This window comes from Choloepus didactylus, chromosome 1, assembly GCF_015220235.1.
Source record: "Choloepus didactylus isolate mChoDid1 chromosome 1, mChoDid1.pri, whole genome shotgun sequence".
Classification (NCBI taxonomy): Eukaryota; Metazoa; Chordata; class Mammalia; order Pilosa; family Megalonychidae; genus Choloepus; species Choloepus didactylus.
In genome coordinates, this window is record NC_051307.1 from 145,841,878 (window position 1) to 145,861,970 (window position 20,093).

At 38.7% G+C, this 20,093-nt stretch overlaps 1 protein-coding gene across 1 annotated transcript in view; it reads left to right on the forward strand.

Moving 5' to 3' along the window:
* WWTR1 (WW domain containing transcription regulator 1) overlaps positions 1-20,093 on the forward strand; it is a 127,147-nt gene that overhangs the window by 74,859 nt on the left and 32,195 nt on the right. Inside the window, exon 3 of the mRNA XM_037842915.1 lies at positions 1,176-1,312. Coding sequence (XP_037698843.1) covers positions 1,176-1,312 — 137 coding nt within the window. The remainder of the gene's footprint in view (positions 1-1,175; positions 1,313-20,093) is intronic.

Below are 20,093 nucleotides of genomic sequence, written 5' to 3' on the forward strand. Positions count from 1 at the left end.
AACCTAATGTAGGAATAGTGGCTTCCTAAAAAAAAAGATTCAAAGGAAGTAATTGTTGTTTGAAATTAAGGCGTGTTGAATAGAAAGAGCAATGGCATTGCTTTTCATGTGTGTCTAAGGAAGTGTCAACAGTGTGTGGGGGTTGACATTGCTAAAAGTTTGGAAGAGACAAACCTAGTTGCAAAGCCCAGAACAAGGGATAACATTCAGTTTCTGCTATCAAAGTTGATTGTCTTTGATGGATGAATATAGAACTTTGATACTGCTCATGAAACAACATAGTGGCATCAGATGAATCTGCTCGTCTTTGAAAGAAAAAGATAATAAGCTCTCGTAAAAGATGGAGCTTGGTGGAGTGGGAGAGAGTCTGTAAGCCACCAGGAATGACTTGTGATGCGGTTTTGGAGGTGGTAGGCAAAGCTGAGTCCCTTGTTCATTTTTCTAAGGACATGTGGGAGAACCCTGGGAAGAAGCCTGTGCTGTGCTGGTTTCTCTAAAATTAAGTCATAGTAACAAGCATTAGAAATTGAATGTGATCAAAAGTCAAATCATGTTTTCTGCCCCAGAAACCTTCATACCTCAACATCTAAGTTTCTCCATAAACTGGCACTTGCCTACTTTCTTTACGCTTATTACCTGTTCATTTTTATCCTCCAGATACGTAGTTGTTACCTTGCTTGGTAGAAGATAAGCTTGTTGAGGATTTTCTGTATTACCTGTGTGGACATCACAGTGCCTAACACTTAGTAAGAGCTCGGTAATGCCGTGTTTACCAGGTTGGTTCCAAGGTCCTCATCTCTGGCTGAGTAGAGGCGGCCGTATCTTCCTTATGTCAATGATATGAGCTGAAAGAGTGTGTGAGGCTGGCAGGTCCTGCTTCAGGAGAGGAGCTCACATGGTGGCATCCATAGCTTGGTTGGCCGTGAAGATCCTGAGGTGCTGGGGAATGCAGGCTCCTCAGGGGCTGAGGGGAGGTCAGCTGGGGCTTGTCATGTTAAAGCAGAAATCCACTTGCTGCTCTTAGGGACAGCCTGGACAACTAAATCGTGTTGACCTTGGATGAGAACAAACACAATTTGTCAGTCACAAGCCAGCTCACTTAACTGTTGTGCTGTTATAGGTGATGGTGATAATGATGCCTGCAATTAAAAAGGTAATTGTTTTCCTTCTTTTAGTCACATAGAAAAAATCACCACATGGCAAGACCCTAGGAAGGCGATGAATCAGCCCCTGAATCATATGAACCTCCACCCTGCTGCCACTTCCACGCCAGTGCCTCAGCGGTCCATGGCAGTGTCTCAGCCAAATCTCGGTAAGCACAAAATTTTACTCTTATCTGAATAAACAAGTAGTCAACCAAGGGGCTCTGGAGCTCAGAAGCCCAGAGAGAGTTTTTTCCTCTCTCTGTTAAACATAATATTACCCTCCTGCTGCCTTTGCCTTCTTTTCTTGACTTCTTTGCCACCCAGTTCATGATACTGCTACCTGGGTCTACACTAGAGTTCCACCATCCTTCTCCAGTTGCCTTTATTGGAGTTCTTTGAAAAATAACCTTGGCCTTCTGCCCTCCTCCAGATTATGGTAAGTGGGGTGCAGACCCCGTTACATGAATTTGATCCCCAAGACTGCCAAAGGACACAATTCCGGCCTCAGATCCCTCTCTTCCCTTCATGAATTGCTGCATAATGCATGGCTGACACAAGAGGAGGTGCTTTCATGACTTATCTCATTAAATCCTCATAACAACCCCACACTAAGTAACAGAAGTCCCACTTTATAAATGAGGAAGTGTTTCCAAAGTCACACAGCTTGTGGATAGCAGAGCTGGAGTTTGGAGTGAGGGCGATCTGACTTTAGAATGCATCTAACCATTATGTAATCTGCAGGTGGCTTCTCCCATAGCTGCCCTGGGATAATATGGCTCACTTTTCATTTCATTTAGAATGTTTAGGTGTGATTTTAGAAAACATTTTCCGCCAATTGCCTTTACTTCCAAAGAACTAAAATTATGCCCACTAGAGATAATCATATGTACGTGAGTAGACTGCAGCAACACAGCTAGCCAGCTTTTTTTGGGTAGTCATCCTCCTTTTCCCCCCACCCAAGGGCTAAAAACGAAAGAGGCTGGTATTAAGGTTTTGTTAAAGATGGTGCAGTTCTCACATATTTCCATTTAAGAGCAGCTATCCAGATACTGCTTTATACACAAAACAGTTGATTTTAGGGAGTGAAAAGAATCTCCTGTTGGATTTTCAGGAATGAACAGGATAAAAATGGAAGAGTTATTCCTGGCTTCCCTTCCCTCTTACTGTGGCTTGGCCAAAGTGAATATGAACTCAAGTAGACCTGAGTCGGCTTCAAGTGAATATATTGTCTATTCTTCCAAGAAGTCTGGACTTAGTGGTTTAAAGCTTGCAGATGTAGAATATATTTAAAAAGAAAATGACTTGGAATAAACTCTGTTGTGTTCCTTATCTAAAAGGCAGATCAAAGAAAACGGCATGAATGCTTCTACCAGCAGTGGTAAACCAAAAGTCTCCTTGAGTCATTTGGTCCAAAAAAAAGAGCTCATGTAGAAAGAGGATGCGAATATAACAAACCCCAAATTAGTTGGTGTTAGAATAGGGTGGAGGTCTCTTTAAATGATTTAACTTGCATCAACAATTCTATAAACTGATTATTTAAGTATTAACTTTAACTTTAAAATTAATTATAATTGCAAAAAATCATTTATAGACTTTGTAAAAACAAAAAATTGGAAAAAATCATTTATAGACTTTGTAAAAACAAAAAATTCAGACACTTCAGGGAGTATTAAAAAAGTAAGTCAGTCTCTCATCTGTATTTCTTCAGTCACCTGGTTTGATTCTTGTTGCCCATTAGGTTTCCAGTCGTGTGTGTGTGTGTGTGTGTGTGCTTCTAAAGAAATGCGAGCATATTATACCCACTATTTTGCATCTTGCATTTCTCATTTCTATATCCATACATATAGATTGCTGCCTCATTCTTTAAAAAAACTGCCTAATCATCGAGTATGTTAATAAATTGTAATTAATTTACTTAACTAGTCCCCATCTGATGGATATTCAGGTTGTTATCAGTGTGTTGCCAGTACATAGAATCCTGGAATGAACAGTCCCTGTTCATGAACTTTTGTGTACTCTCATTAATTTTACAAAGTCATGCAATAAATAGGAAGTGGGTCTGACTAATTAAAAAGGACCTGGAATACTTGAAACTTGTTATTGAAGGCACATGTGAGTTGGCCTGCACACACACTTACACAAACACACACAAAGCCCTGTTGTACTAGTAAAACACATCTAAAAGTAGTTGTAACCTAACAGTTCAGTCTCAAGTTTACCTAGAGCTGAGTAAAATAACTTGTTTTTGAGATTTCTAAAAAAGCAGGGCAATACATTTTTCAAGGGCTTTTATTCTGGGAGTTTTCCAACAATATTTGAACATTTGCCTATTATGAAGTGTGTTGCTAGCCTATGGAGAATTGCAGATGTGTCCCAACAATGGAAATATAATGGGGAAAGCCAAGTAAATTCCAAGTAAACTCCAAAGTCCAGCGAATAACTTAGAAAGTTGCAATATGGCCTTAATAATTAGTGATTTACTCAGAATATTTTACTTCAAGCTACAGTTCTGCCTGTGCTTCACATTCTTTGTTATCAACCTTTAAAAATAAAAAGAGCAAATCATTCTTACTTTATTTTTTTAAGTCTAGAAATTTGCTGACAAATAAGTCAACTTAGTGATATATTCCCTTCAAAAGGATGTATTTATGTACACGAGAAAATGATGTGAAATTACAGAAATAAGTCTTTTTCTATAGGGGTTCTATAGTTCTCTGTAAGGTTAGGTACATGGACTTCAGAGCCAGATTTTAGCTGGGTGACCTTGTCAAGTTACTTAACCTCTCTGTGCCTCAGTTGCCCCACCTGTAAAATGGGGATTATTGATAGTGTGAGGAAGTTATGAATTTATACATGTGAAGTACTTAGAACTGTGCCTGGCACATAGAAAGCTATAAATAAGTACTACTATTATTATCATTACTCTATGTGGATAGGAAAATTCTATTTTATATTTTATTTAACTATAGAATGTTAGATTTTAAGATGGTTTTGTTGTTCATCATAAAGGTTTTTAAGGAAAAAAGATTTTATTTTGGGCTGGTTTGATTGCAAAATGCTTTAAATTAGGAACACTATATTCATTACTTTCAGTGAGGACAGCGCCCTCTGGTGAAAATGTTTCATTTCCCACTCCCCTAAGAAGTTTCTTTTCAGTAAAAAGTATCTTATTTTTTTCGGTACATATATTTCTGAAATGTGGCTTGTAAATCAAACCGTATTTTAAACGCAAGAGCAGACACCCATCACTAAAGGCATCCTGAAATGAATGACTTTGTAAAACAGAGGATTCTTTTGTTAGGCTGCATCAGTGAAAAGGGTTCTCTCTGCAGACTGGCAGCTTTGTTGTATATCCGAACTTACTGAATGTTTAAATGCTTACCTAAAATGAAATAGGTGCTGAAGGGAAAATATGCAAAAAAAAAAAAAAAGTTTTTTGCCTTTCCATTTAAACAACTATCTCCAGCTTGGTCTAGTTTTTCACTGAAATTTTAGTTTTTGTTTTTGCCAAATCAGGTTGTTTGTGAGGTTTTACCCGACTTGATTTTGTCTGAGAAGACTGGTGACCTTTCAGTGTGAGTCCCCAAAGATATTCAGTGAATGGAGGAGGAAAGGAAGACCTTGGAGGACTTTAGATAGCAAAGAGGAGAGATTGCCGCATGGTGGAAGCCACATCACTGTTATAACCCGGGGGCTAACAAATTAAATTGAATTCTCACTTTTTAGTAACACACTGAAGGGAGAAAATTACCATACTTGTAAAAGTTGATTTTTTTCATAACAAAAACCTGATATGATCTCATCTTTTAAATGGATTATTGGTTTTATTAACTACCAAATAAAACCAATACCCTCTACATTGTTTTGTTAATACCCATTAAATTGTTTTCTTAATACTCATTAAATTGTTTTGGAGGAGGAAAAATATGAAACAGATAGGAAAAAAAAAAACTCTTTACATAGGCCCTGTTACGATATATAGAACAGTGTGCTTTGAGAAAATGGGGCCTGCTATGAAAGTCATTCGTTAGGGGGTTGGTGGTGATGAAGTGGGCAAGGGGGCAGTGTAGACAATGAGGTCCCATTCTGTATAGTGTTTAATAGGAAGAACTTGAAATCAGAACTGGGTTTCTCTTGGTGCATTAGTCAGGGAAACAGAACCAACCGTGTGCATGTGTATAGGTAAATATGATGAGATTTATTATAGGAATTGGCTCACATGACCATGGGGATTGGCAAGTACAGATTCTATGGGGCAGGTCACAAGCTGGGAACTCCAATGAAAGTTTCCATAAATTCCCCAGGAGAAGCTGGCTGGCTGAAGTGGAGATGGAAATTCTTCTTTCTGACTGCTGAAATCACCAGCTCTTTCTTTAAAACCTTCACTTGATTGGGTGAAACTTCATCGCTGAAGGCAGTCTCCTCAATTGATTATAGATGTGATCAGCCACAGATGCAATCTACTTACTGATGATTTAAATCCATGAAATACCCTCATAGTAACAATCAAGCCAGTGCTTGCCTGATGAAACAACTGGACACCAACACCTAGACTGGGTTAGTTGTTTAACCTCTCTGAGTCTCATTTTTCTCTTCAGCAAAATGTTGATAATAATACCTACTCCTAAAGTTGTTTTGGATATTTAAGTGGTCTGTGACTTGGTACCTGGTATACAGTAAACCCCCAAAGAAGAAAATGTGTTGTTGTAACTAATATTGTTAGCTGGTAGCCTAGTTTTCCCTAACTTTTCTGGCACTGTTGTATTCAGAGAAAGAGCCTTTAATGTGCTGTTAGAAAGTCATCCTCCTCCTCCCACGGGAAAACCCAACCACTGGTCCTGCAAGTTTTATCGTTTAGGCACCTTTTCTTACAAATTGTGAAACTAGCTGGTATTGTACCAAAAAATGTAATCTTGAACCCCAGATGGCAATTGAGAGAAGATGAAGAGAATCACGTGCGTGATCTGGCTCTGTCACCGTCAGATTATTAACAGAAGGAGTTTGTGAGGCGCAGCCACATTTCACATTCCTTGTAATGGTGAGAGTGTCAGGGTTTTCCCATTTCTCACCACACAAATACTGAAATCATTCGGTAATTTAAAATATCTCCATATTTTAAAATGTTTTTGCCAGGAGAAAGTAACATGTAATTTTGCCTTTTTGGGATAATCCCAGTGATCATAAACCACGGTGTGCTGGGCTCCTCTCACACATTAGCAGAGCTCTTTGTTGGAACCCAGCCCCAACCTGGGGTGCCAGGGTTCTCCCAGACAGTACAGGAAAAATAAAGACAGTGTAACAACCTCACCAGACTGTCAGCTCCAGCCAGTTAAGAAACCTTTCGTGAAGTGCAGCCAAAGTGTATTTCCATTGCTGTAGGGATTTTTTAAAAAAATTATGCACCCATATACACACACAATTCCCCCTTTGAAGATGTGCCATCTACCAGCCGAGAGTCTAAGTCCTCCAGGTCTGTGTCTTGAGCTGTACTTCAAATTATAAACACATGTGTGGATTTTTTTTTTTTTTTTCAGGGCTTGCTTTTCAAGACAAGATGGAAAGTCTTGTCTGTGTCAGTTTGCTAAGTTGGCTCATTCTTCCCTCTAGGAAGTGTGCAAAGGCACTTAAAAATATTTTATCAAAAGCAAATAAAATAGCTAAGGGATCTCGCAGCCTGGTTTTGCTTAAAGCATGCAGAAAGGTACCCTGAAAGGTCACCAAAAGTTGGATTTATATTATGGTATCTGCTTTTTTTTCCTTTTTGTGTGTTTTTTCCTAATATAATTTACATAGTGAGTTCATGGCAGACATGTCTGGCCACTGTGATTTTTCCAGCTCTGATGTCCTTACTGCTTTTTGAACTTTGTGGTTTATGCAGGATAAAGTAGCCTAAAGTACACAGGCACATACATACACCAACCCAAAGACAAACTGAAAATCCCCACACACTTGATGGGGAAGGGTGAAGGAAGGTGGGGCGTTGGTGGAATTGCTGTGGTGGAAAGTGTGTGTTTATGGAGGGGAAGGAAGAATGGTGGGTACAGGAAAAGGGGAAAAGGTTCTGGTTAAAGGTTTTTTTTTAATTTAAAAAAAGGTTTTCTAAACATGTTTAAAACCCAGTGTTACTTTCATCTTAGATTTGGAGGAAGTCATCTATTGTCAAAATTCATTGTAGAATTTAATCAACATTTTTGAAGACTTTTCCAAAAGGAGAGTGATTATATTTCCTTTCTTTTAAAGCTTTTAAGGAATATATGAAATGGGGCTGAAAAAATATTAAATCAACGGATTCAAGTCCTTTTGGGCAATAAAGTAGGACATACAGTATATAATGAAATGAAATCTTGTCTTGTGTTCTTATGGGTATATACCATTTACTTTAATATAGATGAATCTATTATTTATAAATCAGCATTCATATGTCTTGGTGTATTAAAATCAGTTGATAAGATTTATAGATTTTATTACTTGAAATTTAGGTAGAAAATCTCCCTTTGATAAAAAGTTCAAGAGCCATGAAAAATGTTTGACCCCATAATTTCCAGAAGAAAAATATTCTCCAAGACAAAATTCCTGAGTAGTATGCTAGATAAATGCTTTGAAAATTATTTGTAATAGCAAAAAAACAAAACAAAACAACAACAAAAAAAAACTTTTTTGATACACTTACAATGCAAAAATAAGTATGTTTGTGAGCATTAAAATAATAGTTATTAGGGCCATGTAGACACATGGAAATTGATTATTATATCATTCTGATTTTATAAAGCAGGCAAAATTATTTATGCCATGGTTATAATCTTGTTTTTTAAAAAGGCTTTGTTTAGATTCTCTTTTTTCATGAGACTAAGTTTCTTGGGACAGGAGCCTTGCTTTCCATCTGTATATTTCTAGCCCCTAGCACAGTACGTTTGGCATCACAGGTGTACCATTTTTTGAAATAAATGTGCTGAATAGATCAATTATATATTATAAATGTTAATAGCAAGACCTTTGGGTTGTGGGTGATTCCCCCCTACTTTTTCTTTATTATGGTTGTCCTCTTTGGGGCCCTGGTGATGTTGCTCCCTTCTGTGTGGAATCATCACCCCCTCATCCCCACCCGGGGATCAACTGGAAGATTGATTTCTTCTTCCTCTCTGGGAGTCTAAATTTATTCCCTGGGTGTTTTGCAGTTGCTGGGGGGTCAGGGACAGCTGTCCTGCTGTGCTCTACTCTGAATAACTCTCAGTGATGAGGTCAGCACAGTAATACCATAAGAGAAGCCAGGGAAGCAGATGCCTCCATAGCCTTTCCTCATTAAATGCTGGAAAGAGGAAGATCACTCTCTCCTTTGTTTAAAAAACGAATGAACAAACAAAAGGGCAGGAAAAAAAAAATAAGGTTCTAAACATATTTAAAGCAGCATAAGATTCAAGAATATTAGTTTTTCCACATATTACATAATTACTACATGGTTATTGCAGAAAATACTGAACAGCAAAAAATGAGACAAAGAATGTAATCTTACCATTCAAAATCATTCTAACATGTTCTCAATACTAATATGAACAAAAAGTTGGAAAATCCTCTGCAATTCTTTATTGTAACCTACTTTTTTCACTTAATGTACTGTAATCATCTTTCCGATCAAATATTTTTCCACAGTATTTTTTGATTAGCTTCTTTTTTTTTCTTTTCTTTTTTTTTTTTTTGGAAAAGCAATACAGGCATATAGAAAAAAATTTCAAACAATTCCAAAGGGTATTTATGAAAGGTAAGTCTCCTTCCCACCAGACTCCCACCCCTTCTCCTTCTCCTTAGAGGAAACTGCTGCTCTCAGCTTTCTAAGTATGCAATTTTTAAAAAAAAAATTGAATATATATTAGAGAGCTTCATAAATTAGGTATTTACAGATTCATTCATTCTTTATCAGCAATGTATAATATTCCATTCTGTGGTATTCTTTGTGCCATAGTTCATTTAACCAGTCCCCTAGACTGAATGTTTAGGCTCTTTTTGATTGTTTGCAGAAAATACTGAACAGTGCCACAGCATGTATCCTTGTACATAAATCCTTGTGCCACATGCTATTTGTGTATAGGATCATTTTCAGGGGTGGAATTCCTACATCAAAGGGTGTGCATAATTAAAATTTTAATAGATATTGTTCCATTTCCCCCCAAAAAGGCCACACCAATGTACACTCCTACTAACAGTATATCAAGGTACTTTTTTCTTTTAGTTTGATAATAGCATCATTAGTTTAAATTTAGTTAGCAAATTTTTATTCCTTACAATTCTCATAGGTAAAAACTATATTCTCATTGTTTTAATTTTTTTAATTACGAGAGGACTTGGACATATTTTGTTAGGCTTATAAATGATTATATCATGTTAATAGCTGTACAATATTCCCTCATATGGCTCTAACATAATTTATTTAACCAGTTCTTCTACTGAGATACATATAGGTTGATTCTATTTCTTTTCATTATAAATAATATTGCAATAAATGTTCTTGGGCTTAAATTTTTGTGCCTACCTTTAATTTCCTCATTTTTTCCAGTTGGAATATTTATTTGTCAGTAAAGTATAAGAATTCCTTAAAAGATATAATTTTGACATGTTTTTCTTTTATCAAACTAAACAATAATTGTCTAAAGAGCCACTGTATTTGGAGTGTTACTTTATTTTAAAAATGTAATTTAAAGTGTTACAGAATGTTTATTTTTAATCAGGTACCCAGCTTTCTCACTAGCTCTGTTTTTAGCTTGCATGTCCATATGCTTTTGACTAAGTCATAAAATGGAAGTTTCATTTAAAGTTATTTTGCTGCCCAGTACATGTCATGCATTTCATTCCATATTATTTCTGTCCTTTCCCTTTCCAGTATTATATTACTCAGACAACAGCGAAGAGTGACTTGTGAGTTTTGAATTTTGCTAAGAGTTAAATATTTGCAGAGCTGGGAAAAAAATAAAATAAAAAACAAATTTAAAGTGGCTATTTAGTCCTGGCTCACAGGACTTTCATTTGGCTGCTTCAGTTCTCACACTTCAAATATCAGGAAAAATAGTTTTCTACTTCCACCCTTACCAACTGCTGTAATGCCTGAAATAGTTAAAATTGAACTATAACTGGTTGCCAAACGGAATCAGGTCATCCCATCCCAGCATAACAAATGCTCAGGGCAGCCCCAAACTGACGGTATGTGGACTCCTTCCCAACATGGTTTATGTTATTTTTCTCTTCCTACTGCCTGGAACCCTGTAGACCAGGGATACCCTCTGGAGACCACCGTTCTCCCTTCTCTGATTCACAACGTCTCATTTGTTTGTGCCTCTTCTCTGTGTCTACTGCAGCTTTAAGTGCACAATTTCTTTTTCTCTGCAGTTTGAGGGAATTTCAGGGTCTAAACTAGATGAAAACAGGATAGCTTTGGTCTGAGACATTCCTCACTTCCATATGTTTGCATTGTCAGTTCCTTCTCCATTCTTGATACTGCCCTTCTTAGCTAGTTCATGGTTCCTTCTACCAAAAGGCCGACGTGGAGCAGTGGAGCAGTTTCTTCAGCGCTGGCCTTTTCACGACAGGCCCTCAGGCTCTGCACTCTACTCCCTCGTTGCCTCAAGCACTGCCCAAAGAATCCTGAAGCTCCCTTTCCGGTATCTTTTCTTCAGGCACAGCTGTCTTGAGCTGTTTCTTCTGAAAGACTTTCCCAGCTATTTGCTCAATGCAACTCTTTGTCCTATCTCCCAGGCTTTTTTTTTTTTTTTTAAGAGAATTATTTCAAAACAACAGTTACAGTTGAGGGTGGGAGTGGGGAGGCTGGGAAGAACATGGGTTTAAGGTATCAGAATCATGTAGCCCATGTTACAGTTACGGTTCTGTTCCCTCCAAACTCCAGTCATTTATCACAGCCATTGTTTAATAGGGGTTTCCTCAAAGATAAATAATGCCACAGAACAATGACCAATATACAATGCAGTTTCTCTGGCCCCTGCCAGACTGAAAATTCTCAACCTCCAGGGAGTTTGGGGTGTGCGTAGGAAAGTGTTCTGTTTTGTTGTTTTAATGTAACTTTTAATTTTGAAATAATCTTAAACTTACAGAAGACTTTCATGAATAGTACAAGGAACTCTGCCCAGATTTGCCTCTGCAAATTGATTGTAATTTGCCCCATTTGCCCCTTCTCCTTCTCCTGCTCCCTTCATCGTGTGTGTGTGTGTGTGTGTGTGTGTGTGTGTGTGTGTGTGTGTGCGCGCGCGCGTGTGTTTTGGAATCATTTGAGACTAAATTGCTGCATCATGGCCCTTTACCCCTAAATATATGATTGTATTTTCTAAAAGGGCACATACTTATATAAACACAGTGTAAGTATCAAAATCAGAAAATTTAACATAGATGTAATACTGTTTTCTAATCCACGATCCATATCTGAAATTTCTTCAGTTGCTCCAATAATGTCCTTTATGACTATTTTTGTTTCCTGATCCAGGATCTAATGTGGAATCAAACATAGCATTTAATTATCATATCTCCTTTAGTATCTTTTAGCATAGAACCATTCCTCATCCCTTGTGTTTCTTGACCTTGACATTTTTGGAGTACAGGCTCATTATTTTGTAGGTTGTTTTTAAATTTGGATTTGTCTGGTGTTTCCTCATGATTAGATTTTGGTTATATACTTTTGGCAGGAATACTGTAAGTGTCCTTCTTGTTGCATCACAGCAAGAAGCACATGATGTCAATTTCTCCGAGTATTGGTGATGCTAACTTTGATCACTTGGTTAAAGTAGTCTCTCTGGAAGGTGGGGGATCAGGGACAGGGTTTGCTTATGTCAACTGGCTGATCGAACAACTATGTTCAATAAAGACAAAAGGATATCAGGAAAAGCCTTTGGTGTACTAGGTCTCTGTAAGGTGACCTAAAGTCATGTAGTCTTGCCTGCCCCTTGGAACGACTAGCAAATAGCCATTCCCAACCTCTTGACGTTTACAGAACATTATTTGTTTGACAAATAGTATATCTATGCAGCTATTTACACAGGCAGAGACATAGTTTTAAAATGAAAGTGTTGCTTCCATCCGTTTATTTCCTACTCTTGCCCCTTACAAAACACATAATTCAAGAGGGTACAAATAAATAGTTAAGTTGGGATAAAGGGAGACTATGGCTGAGAAAATAAGAAAGCCAGGGGGAGAAAATGCTTACCACGGAGCCCTGTGTGGTTGCTAGAGGTGCCTGCAGGTTTGGCTCTGAAACTCCTGGGATCCTTGAAAAGAGGGAGATATGTTCAGTGATAGGATTCAGATCATTCATGAAGGAAAGGCTCACCTGGTGCTGAGGAGAAACTTAGCTTTCCCAGAGATAGAGACCTAAAAGGGAATTCTCTTCTGATTCCCAATAAATGACCTAGGCTTTTTGATGTAAGGGGCAATGTCCTCAAAAAATATCCCAACAGTGAACACTGGGAGTTTCAGAGGGAGTTTCAGAGCAGCAACCAATAAATGCAGAAAATCAAAACAAGTGTACGCCACCTATCTGTTTGATTTAAGGATAAAATTGAGAAAATCCAGAGCTGTGGTTTTTTTTTTTTTTTTTATGTGTTTGTGTATTTTTGTTTGTTTGTTTTTAAGAACAGGACTCCTTTTGCACACTCCCAAGTAACATTTAGAGCAATAGGTTTTTGTTCTGTTTTGTTAGGGACTAGAATATCTCCTTTTCTAAGTGCTGCTCTGGTTACACACACACACACACACACACACACACACACACACACACACCTACTTTATACCTCCTTCCTCAGAAATGACCCTGAACACTGGCTTCTCACAGGGCTAAGAGACAACAGCTGAGAGATGCTGATCCAAAAGAGTAACTCTTTCCTTTTTGCTGTTCAGCTGACTTCACAGTGCAGCCCCAGAACTTCTCAGTCACTGGATTTCTTCAGAATTTTTTACTTTACCCCAGCATATCACATAGTCTGGCAGTTTCCCACATTGTCTGAGCAGTGAGCTGGAGGGAGATTTCTGTCGCTCAGGAGCACAGGCCAACAACAGTGCTCACCACAGCCAACGAGGCACTGCCCACCTCTCCAGCCACGCGCCTGCCCCTCGTCCTCTGCTCCTCAGCCACAGTGACCACAGTGGCCTCCCTGTTTCTGCACAAGTCTCTAAGCTCACAAGCAGGCATGTTCCACCCTGGGCTCTAGAATCCTGCCCCCCGCCCCCCGCCCCGGTTTCTGCCTTTCTTTCAGGTTGTTTTTTAGATGACACATAACCTCTTCAGAGAGACTTTCCTTAACCTCCCTGCCTAAAATAGCTCCACATAGGATTGTTGAAAGCCTTTATTACTTAAATTATACCATGTATTTGCTAGTGTCTGTCTCCCCACTAGACTGACTAGATTCTCACAGAGGCCAAGGGATTTGCTCTATGGTTCAGCACCTAGAAATAGCACCTTGCTCCTGCTTGGCGCTGAGCAGATATTCAGTGAATGAACAGTTGAGTGACTGATAGGATGCTGGAAAGAAAAATAGCCTTTCCTATGCTACCTTCAAACACCACCACTGTTAATACTCTGATACTTTTTCTTCCATCTCAAATCTTTTTGGGGTTTCTAGAAATCCTGCAAATTCTCAATAAAATGCATATGCAGAAATTCCCAAATTTTGGCATATCTTTTCACCGTATTACCTTAATCCTGCTACCCCTGGTTATATATATTTTTTGGTTTTCTTTCTTAGTGGTCCTGCCTACTATGAAACACTTGAATCACATTACTCTCTCTTTGCTAGAAAAAATGACTCTTACTTTAATGGCTGGAAAAAATGGCTCTTACTTTAATTTGCATTTCTATGATTTCTTGTGAGTACTTTGCATATTCTTTTTCATAAAGTGTTCAGGTCTTTTCTTTAACTAGTTATCTCTTGGAGTCAGTGTCTTTTTTATGTAATGAGCTCTTTGTGTAATATAGATGTTTTCTAACATGGCATGTTGTAAAAAGAAAACATTAAAAACTAGTGGCTCACACTGGAAAATTTTTCTCCTCTTCTTGTGGAACACAATTGTAGATTCATTTTCTATTATTTAGCTTGGGTTGCCACATTTTGCACCTGGAGTAGTTTTAAAATCATTCAGGAAATCTAACCAATAAAAAGCTACAATAAACTCTCTCCTGACTAATGAAAATAAATGCATGAATCAGAGTTTCCATTTCCTGCCGGGATAAAAGTATACCTATTGTCTGAAGATAATGAAACCGTTTTGGTTATGCTGCTACTGCCAGGCCATGGAATTAAATTCAAAGTCACAAAGATAACTTTGTGAAGCAGCAAAGTACAGTACCCAGTCTCCCCCTTTATCCATTTGGTGTCTAATTCACTACCTCTGCAGATGTGCTTCCTTCCACAGGCCATTTCTGACAAATTCTGAGATATCCCAGAAATCAGATGGAATCAGGCTGGCACATTCTGGTACTGCTTCAGGTGGAGGAGATATGATTCTTTATAGCAAAAGGATCCAGAAGAAATAGACATGGCAGAAAGATGTGACTTTTTTTCTTAGCCTGCTCTAGACAAGGAATGATGAGAACTGATGTTTAAATCCTTTAACTGCCAATAAAGAATACATTTTGGGTAATGAATTTGCTAGGGAAAATTAAAATCAGTGTTACAGGTATTTCAGTCTTTACACCCAGGAGAGCAGAATTGCTCAGATAGTTGCATACTGGCTTGTTGAATAGATCACCGTTTGGATGGGCAGATAGGATATCAAGTAGGAAAATCATTTCCTGGTGCTAAAACTTCAGGATTTCCTGTGAAGTGGATGCAGCTTGAGTTACAAGTTTAATACAGGAAGAACTTGGGACTTTTGAAGAACTAAGCCCACCTGTCAGGCTTTGGGGCACCTGGAAGTGGTTTTAAGGCTTGAAACAGTGAAGATGGGAAAGTGTGGCTAAATGTACATGTATTCCAGAGCCTTGTGCCTTATCTATGAGCCAGCTGAAAAATTTCCTTACATTTATTCTCATCCACCATTGGAATAAAGGACTCAGTGTGAAGTTGGGATAGTGCAACTTCTTGGTTTAATACTTTACAGACTTTTGGAACCAAATGCACCCTGAACCCTGAAGTGAAAAGCTGCTTTTGCTTTTTTTTTTTTTTTTTTTTTTTTTTAGCTGACCTTGTTGGACGGCTAATGCTGTTTCTGGGAAATAAGAGAAACAAGCGGTTCATTGTTGGCAGGAGCTGAGAGAGACACAAGGAGGGTGAGAGACGTGTCTGCAGGCCTTTTTTCCCTCCCTTCATTGTATCATGACTGAGTCAAGGCCGGACTGTGGCTAGGTTTTTCTTTCTACCTCTGTAGACATGTGTTTTCCATCAGACAGGGCTGCGTGACACCTGATGTTGGCCAGTTCACATGAGTTAAGCCATGTACTGTCTATGAACAGAGAGGAAAAGACCCACAGCTGCACTCAGACACTCTTGACGCTGAAATACTTTTTAAAGCTTGGTGTGGCTGGGTCTGCACATGTCAGAAACAATTTACACCTGTATATTTTGGCTTCCTCTGGTTGCATAGCGTTTCTGCCTGAAAGCCACTGTGCTCAGAAGGTCTGGGGCAGCCTGGTGGCAGCACCTCTCCTTCCTGTTTAAATCTTCCTGAATTATGAAATGTAGTTCTTCAGTGTTCACCCGATTTTGAAAATTGAGTTTTTTTTTTTAATGGACTGAAGAACAAAGACCTATACTGTTTTCTGTAAAACCAGATCATACCATTAGGGTGCCATTAGAACATGTTGATTTCATCATTTCATAGTGGTAAATAAGTTAAGTAAATTGGCCTGCTTTAGAGTTTTTGATGACATAGTAAAAAGGAAACACTTCTTATCTTTGTCATCACATTTAACTTAGCAAATATTTTGTGCTTACGGAGGATGCTCAGTACAGAGCAGGGGTGGGTGAGCTCTGGCTTCTTTCATGTGTGTTGGTGGCTTCCCTGGATTTGTCACCTGCTCTGTATGCGTGATTTGTGCCCAGTCATTTAACTTTCCAAGTTTCTTCATCTCTACAATGAGTTAACTGGTCTGAGTCATTGGTAAATTGGATCCCAGGGTCTCATGGAAGGGTCTCAGGGGAAGGAGAGCATTCTCCAAAAGCTGTGCCTGGCCAACAGATTTTAAAAATCTGTTTCATATTTTGGTGTGGCAATTGAGGAACACCATAAGGGAAGCAGGGTGAAAGCAAGACCAGCAGATTTTAGAGAAGACAGTCAAAGGGGGCTCCATGGAGTGCTCACTCGCCATCAGGACCAGCACAGGCCCCAGGCCCGTAGTTGTATGAACCCCTGGACATAAAGGCTGTCTCTGCATCAAGCCATATCCTGTACTCTGGAGAAGGATCCTATTACTAAAGAAAAGTTTGAGAACTACTGGTCTAAATGGACCAAGTCCCCTTCCGACCTAAAACCCTATAACAATGGTACAGAGTAGGGTAAATGCATGCCCCCACCAGTAATGAGTATAGTGGGGAAAGCAATGGGTTTGTAAACCATTAATTATAAAACACACCAGAATGAAGTGAGTGTTGAACAAGTAACTATGTTCTGGAAGTCAAGAGGAGGCAACAACTAGAATCTCATTAAATATTCACTTATAAAATTGTGTGACTGGTGGTAATGGTTAAAAATGCATCCTCAAGAGAAAAAGATTTGAGTGTGTGCATGGGGAGGGAGGTGGGTTTTTTTTTCCAGTTGGTTCTGATTTTTCTTTTTTTTACGCTTCTATTAGATTAAAAAAAAAATTGTCTATGGCGATTGTCTTGCTATAAATTTCATTACCAATTTCTAACCCAGGGCCCTGAAGCATAGTTGATGGAGAAGGTATTTGTGCCCACTCTGTGCATCGGCCAGTCAGATTTCAAATGCAGTAGAATTAGTTTTTGTTCTGTTTTTATAAGGAGGATCCATATTCTCGTGGTTGGCTCCAAGGAGCAGGGAGAGTCTTGGCTCTTACCCAAGACTTGTTTTCTGTGAGCACAAATCCAGGTCTCAGGAAGATGAGAGTTAGTTCAAATCACAGGACAAGAACAGTTCAGTGTTTCTTGTAAGAACTTCACTTCAAAGTGTATGACTCAACCAGGTGTCCAACAAGAAAGATTTCCTGAGTTTCAGATGCCATAAAGAGTGCTTGATTTCCTTTAAAATTACAGATGAAGTGCATATGGCATACTTCTTCTCGGATTATGAACTAATTTGGGATACAAAAGGAAGACAGCCATCTAGTCGTATTCTAGGGAGGACACACGGACCGCTAATCGGGACAGTCTGAGCTCAGTTCTAATATCAAATGATTATTTCATTCTGGCATCTGGCTATCTTTTTAAGGGAGGATGTGAGGGTGGAAATAGGAGATGGCTCTGGGGTTGGCTCTGGGGTTCTGGGCAGTTACAGCCCAGGGAGACTGACTGCCCCGTTTGCTTGGGACTTTCCTAGTTTTAACACCAAATGTCCTGATTTGCCTGGGACACCCCTTAGTCCCAGGCAAATTGGGATGGTTGGTCACCCTCAGATTCAGCATTTATAGCAAGGAGTTGGGGAATGGGGTGATCCTAAAGCTTTCAGTTTTAACAGTCCACAAATCGGGGGCTCCTGTGCTCCCCTCTCATGGTGTGATTAGGTTCCTGGAAGATGGTTCTGATGCAGTTTTTTTTTTTTTTAATTAAATTCAGTTTTATTGAAATATATTCACATACTATACAGTCATCCATGGTGTACAATCAGCTGTTCACAGTACCATCATCTAGTCATGCAGTCATGCATTCATCACCCCAATCTATTTTTGAACATTTTCCTTACATCAGGAAGAATCAGAATAAGAATAAAAAATAAAAGTAAAAAAGAACACCCAAATCATCCCCCCATCCCACCCTATTTTTCATTCAGTTTTTGTCCCCATTTTTCTACTCATCCATCCAATACACTAGATAAAGGGAGTGCGATCCACAATGTTTTCACAATCACACTGTCACCCTTTTTAACTATATTGTTACACAATCTTCTTCATGACTCCAGATGACTGGGTTGGAGTTTGATAGTTTCAGGTATTTACTTCTAGCTATTCCAATACATTAAAACCTAAGAGGTGTTATCTATATAGTGCATAAGAATGTCCACTAGAGTGACCTCTCAGCTCCATTTGAAATCTCTCAGCCACTGAAACTATTTCGTTTCATTTTGCATCCCACTTTTGGTCAAGAAGATAGTCTCCATCCTAGATGCCGGGTCCGGAGTCATCCCCTGGAGTCATATCCTGCCTTGCCAGGGAAATTTACACCCCCGGGAGTCAGGTCTCACGTAGAGGGGAGGGGAGTGAGATCACTTGCCAAGGTGGCTCAGTTAGAGAGAGAGAGAGGGCCACATCTGAGCAACAAAGAGGTACTAGGGGGAGACTCTTAGGCACAATTATATGCCAGTCTAGACTGTCCCTTGCAGTAATGAGCTTCATAAGGTCAAGTCCCACGATAGAGGGCTTGGCACTGATGCAGTTTTTATAAACATATTAGTCCAAGCATCAAACTGAATTTAACAGCTGTTCCAAGGAGGAAATTTTCTGGATCCCAAATCAAGTGCATTACCGAATATGTGTATTTGAATGATGCATATTCACCCATTCTGAGGAAACTGCATGCAGATTTTCAAAACAATCAGTCAGCCTCTTCTTCCCGCTTGCAAGGGATGACGTTAGAAGAGTTATTTGGAGCAGTTAATGTTTTGTCATAGAAGCAAATAAACAAATAAAAACCCTAAAAGATAGATTAATTTGAATGTAAAGAACTAAATTTAATTTAGCAAAGTTTTGCTTACCACCCTTGAAAACTGATATGCAAGTTAAACCATCTTTGAAATTTTCCTGTTGAATCAATATTTGCTTATAGAGAATTCCAGCAAATTTCCTGGCAATCTTTTGTAACCCTTGCTTTTCCTGTATTTTGTTTTGCTTTGCTTTTCTGTTATTTTGTGTCTTGAACAGCAGCCTACAATTCTGGGCACATGAAACCACTTTTTTTCAACATTCACTGGCTGCTATTTTTACTTCTCTGGCTTCTCATCCTAAGCAGCTGCTTAATTGACATTAAAAAGCCAAGCACACAGAGCTTATGTATTAAATCAGTTGCGTCAGTACTCCGCCAAGACGTTTCAAAGTTGCAATGGACCAGCATTTCTCAGTATTCCTACTCAGGAGAATTTTCGTCTTGCAAGTTTAAGTGCTGTATTTTGTATCTCTGTCTTTGGAAAGACTCAGTGCCCAGTGGCATATTAAAGGCTCTGAGAAATCCTGCAACCAAGTAAATTCCTTTAGTTTTGCTTAACTCAGCATTTCCCAATCTTATTTAACCATGGAACACTTTGGGGAGCAACTTTTTTTTTTTTTTTTAAATTTACATTAATATGTATTTAATTCCATGGAACATCCTATAGACCATGTATTTCTTGCATGTTGTATCCTTTTTTATAGTCCCTACAAAAACTAATTAATAGAGAGTGTTGAAGGGACAGTGCCCAGCAAAATTCTTGGTATTCACTGGGTATAAAATAACTATATATGCACAGTCGATTCTCATTATTTGCAGTAGTTAAGTTCTATAAAGTCCTATGAACACTGAATTAGTGAATACTGAACCATTGTCCCTAGAAGAGATACTTTTATGTTCCTGTGAGCCTCTGCTGACAACATTTTCATCAACCCATCAATACATAACCTGGTTTTTTGTGTGTTTCAGTTTAAAGACAACTTATTTAATATATGTTGTCGATTCCACATTAAACCAATGGCCAACAGCACTGCAACTCATTTCTGAATGAAGCTTATGTAACTCACAGATTTTTCTCCATAAGGCGCATCACAGCTTGCTTGCCCTTAGGAACACTAGGCAGTGCTTTGGCATTATACTTGGGGGCCAT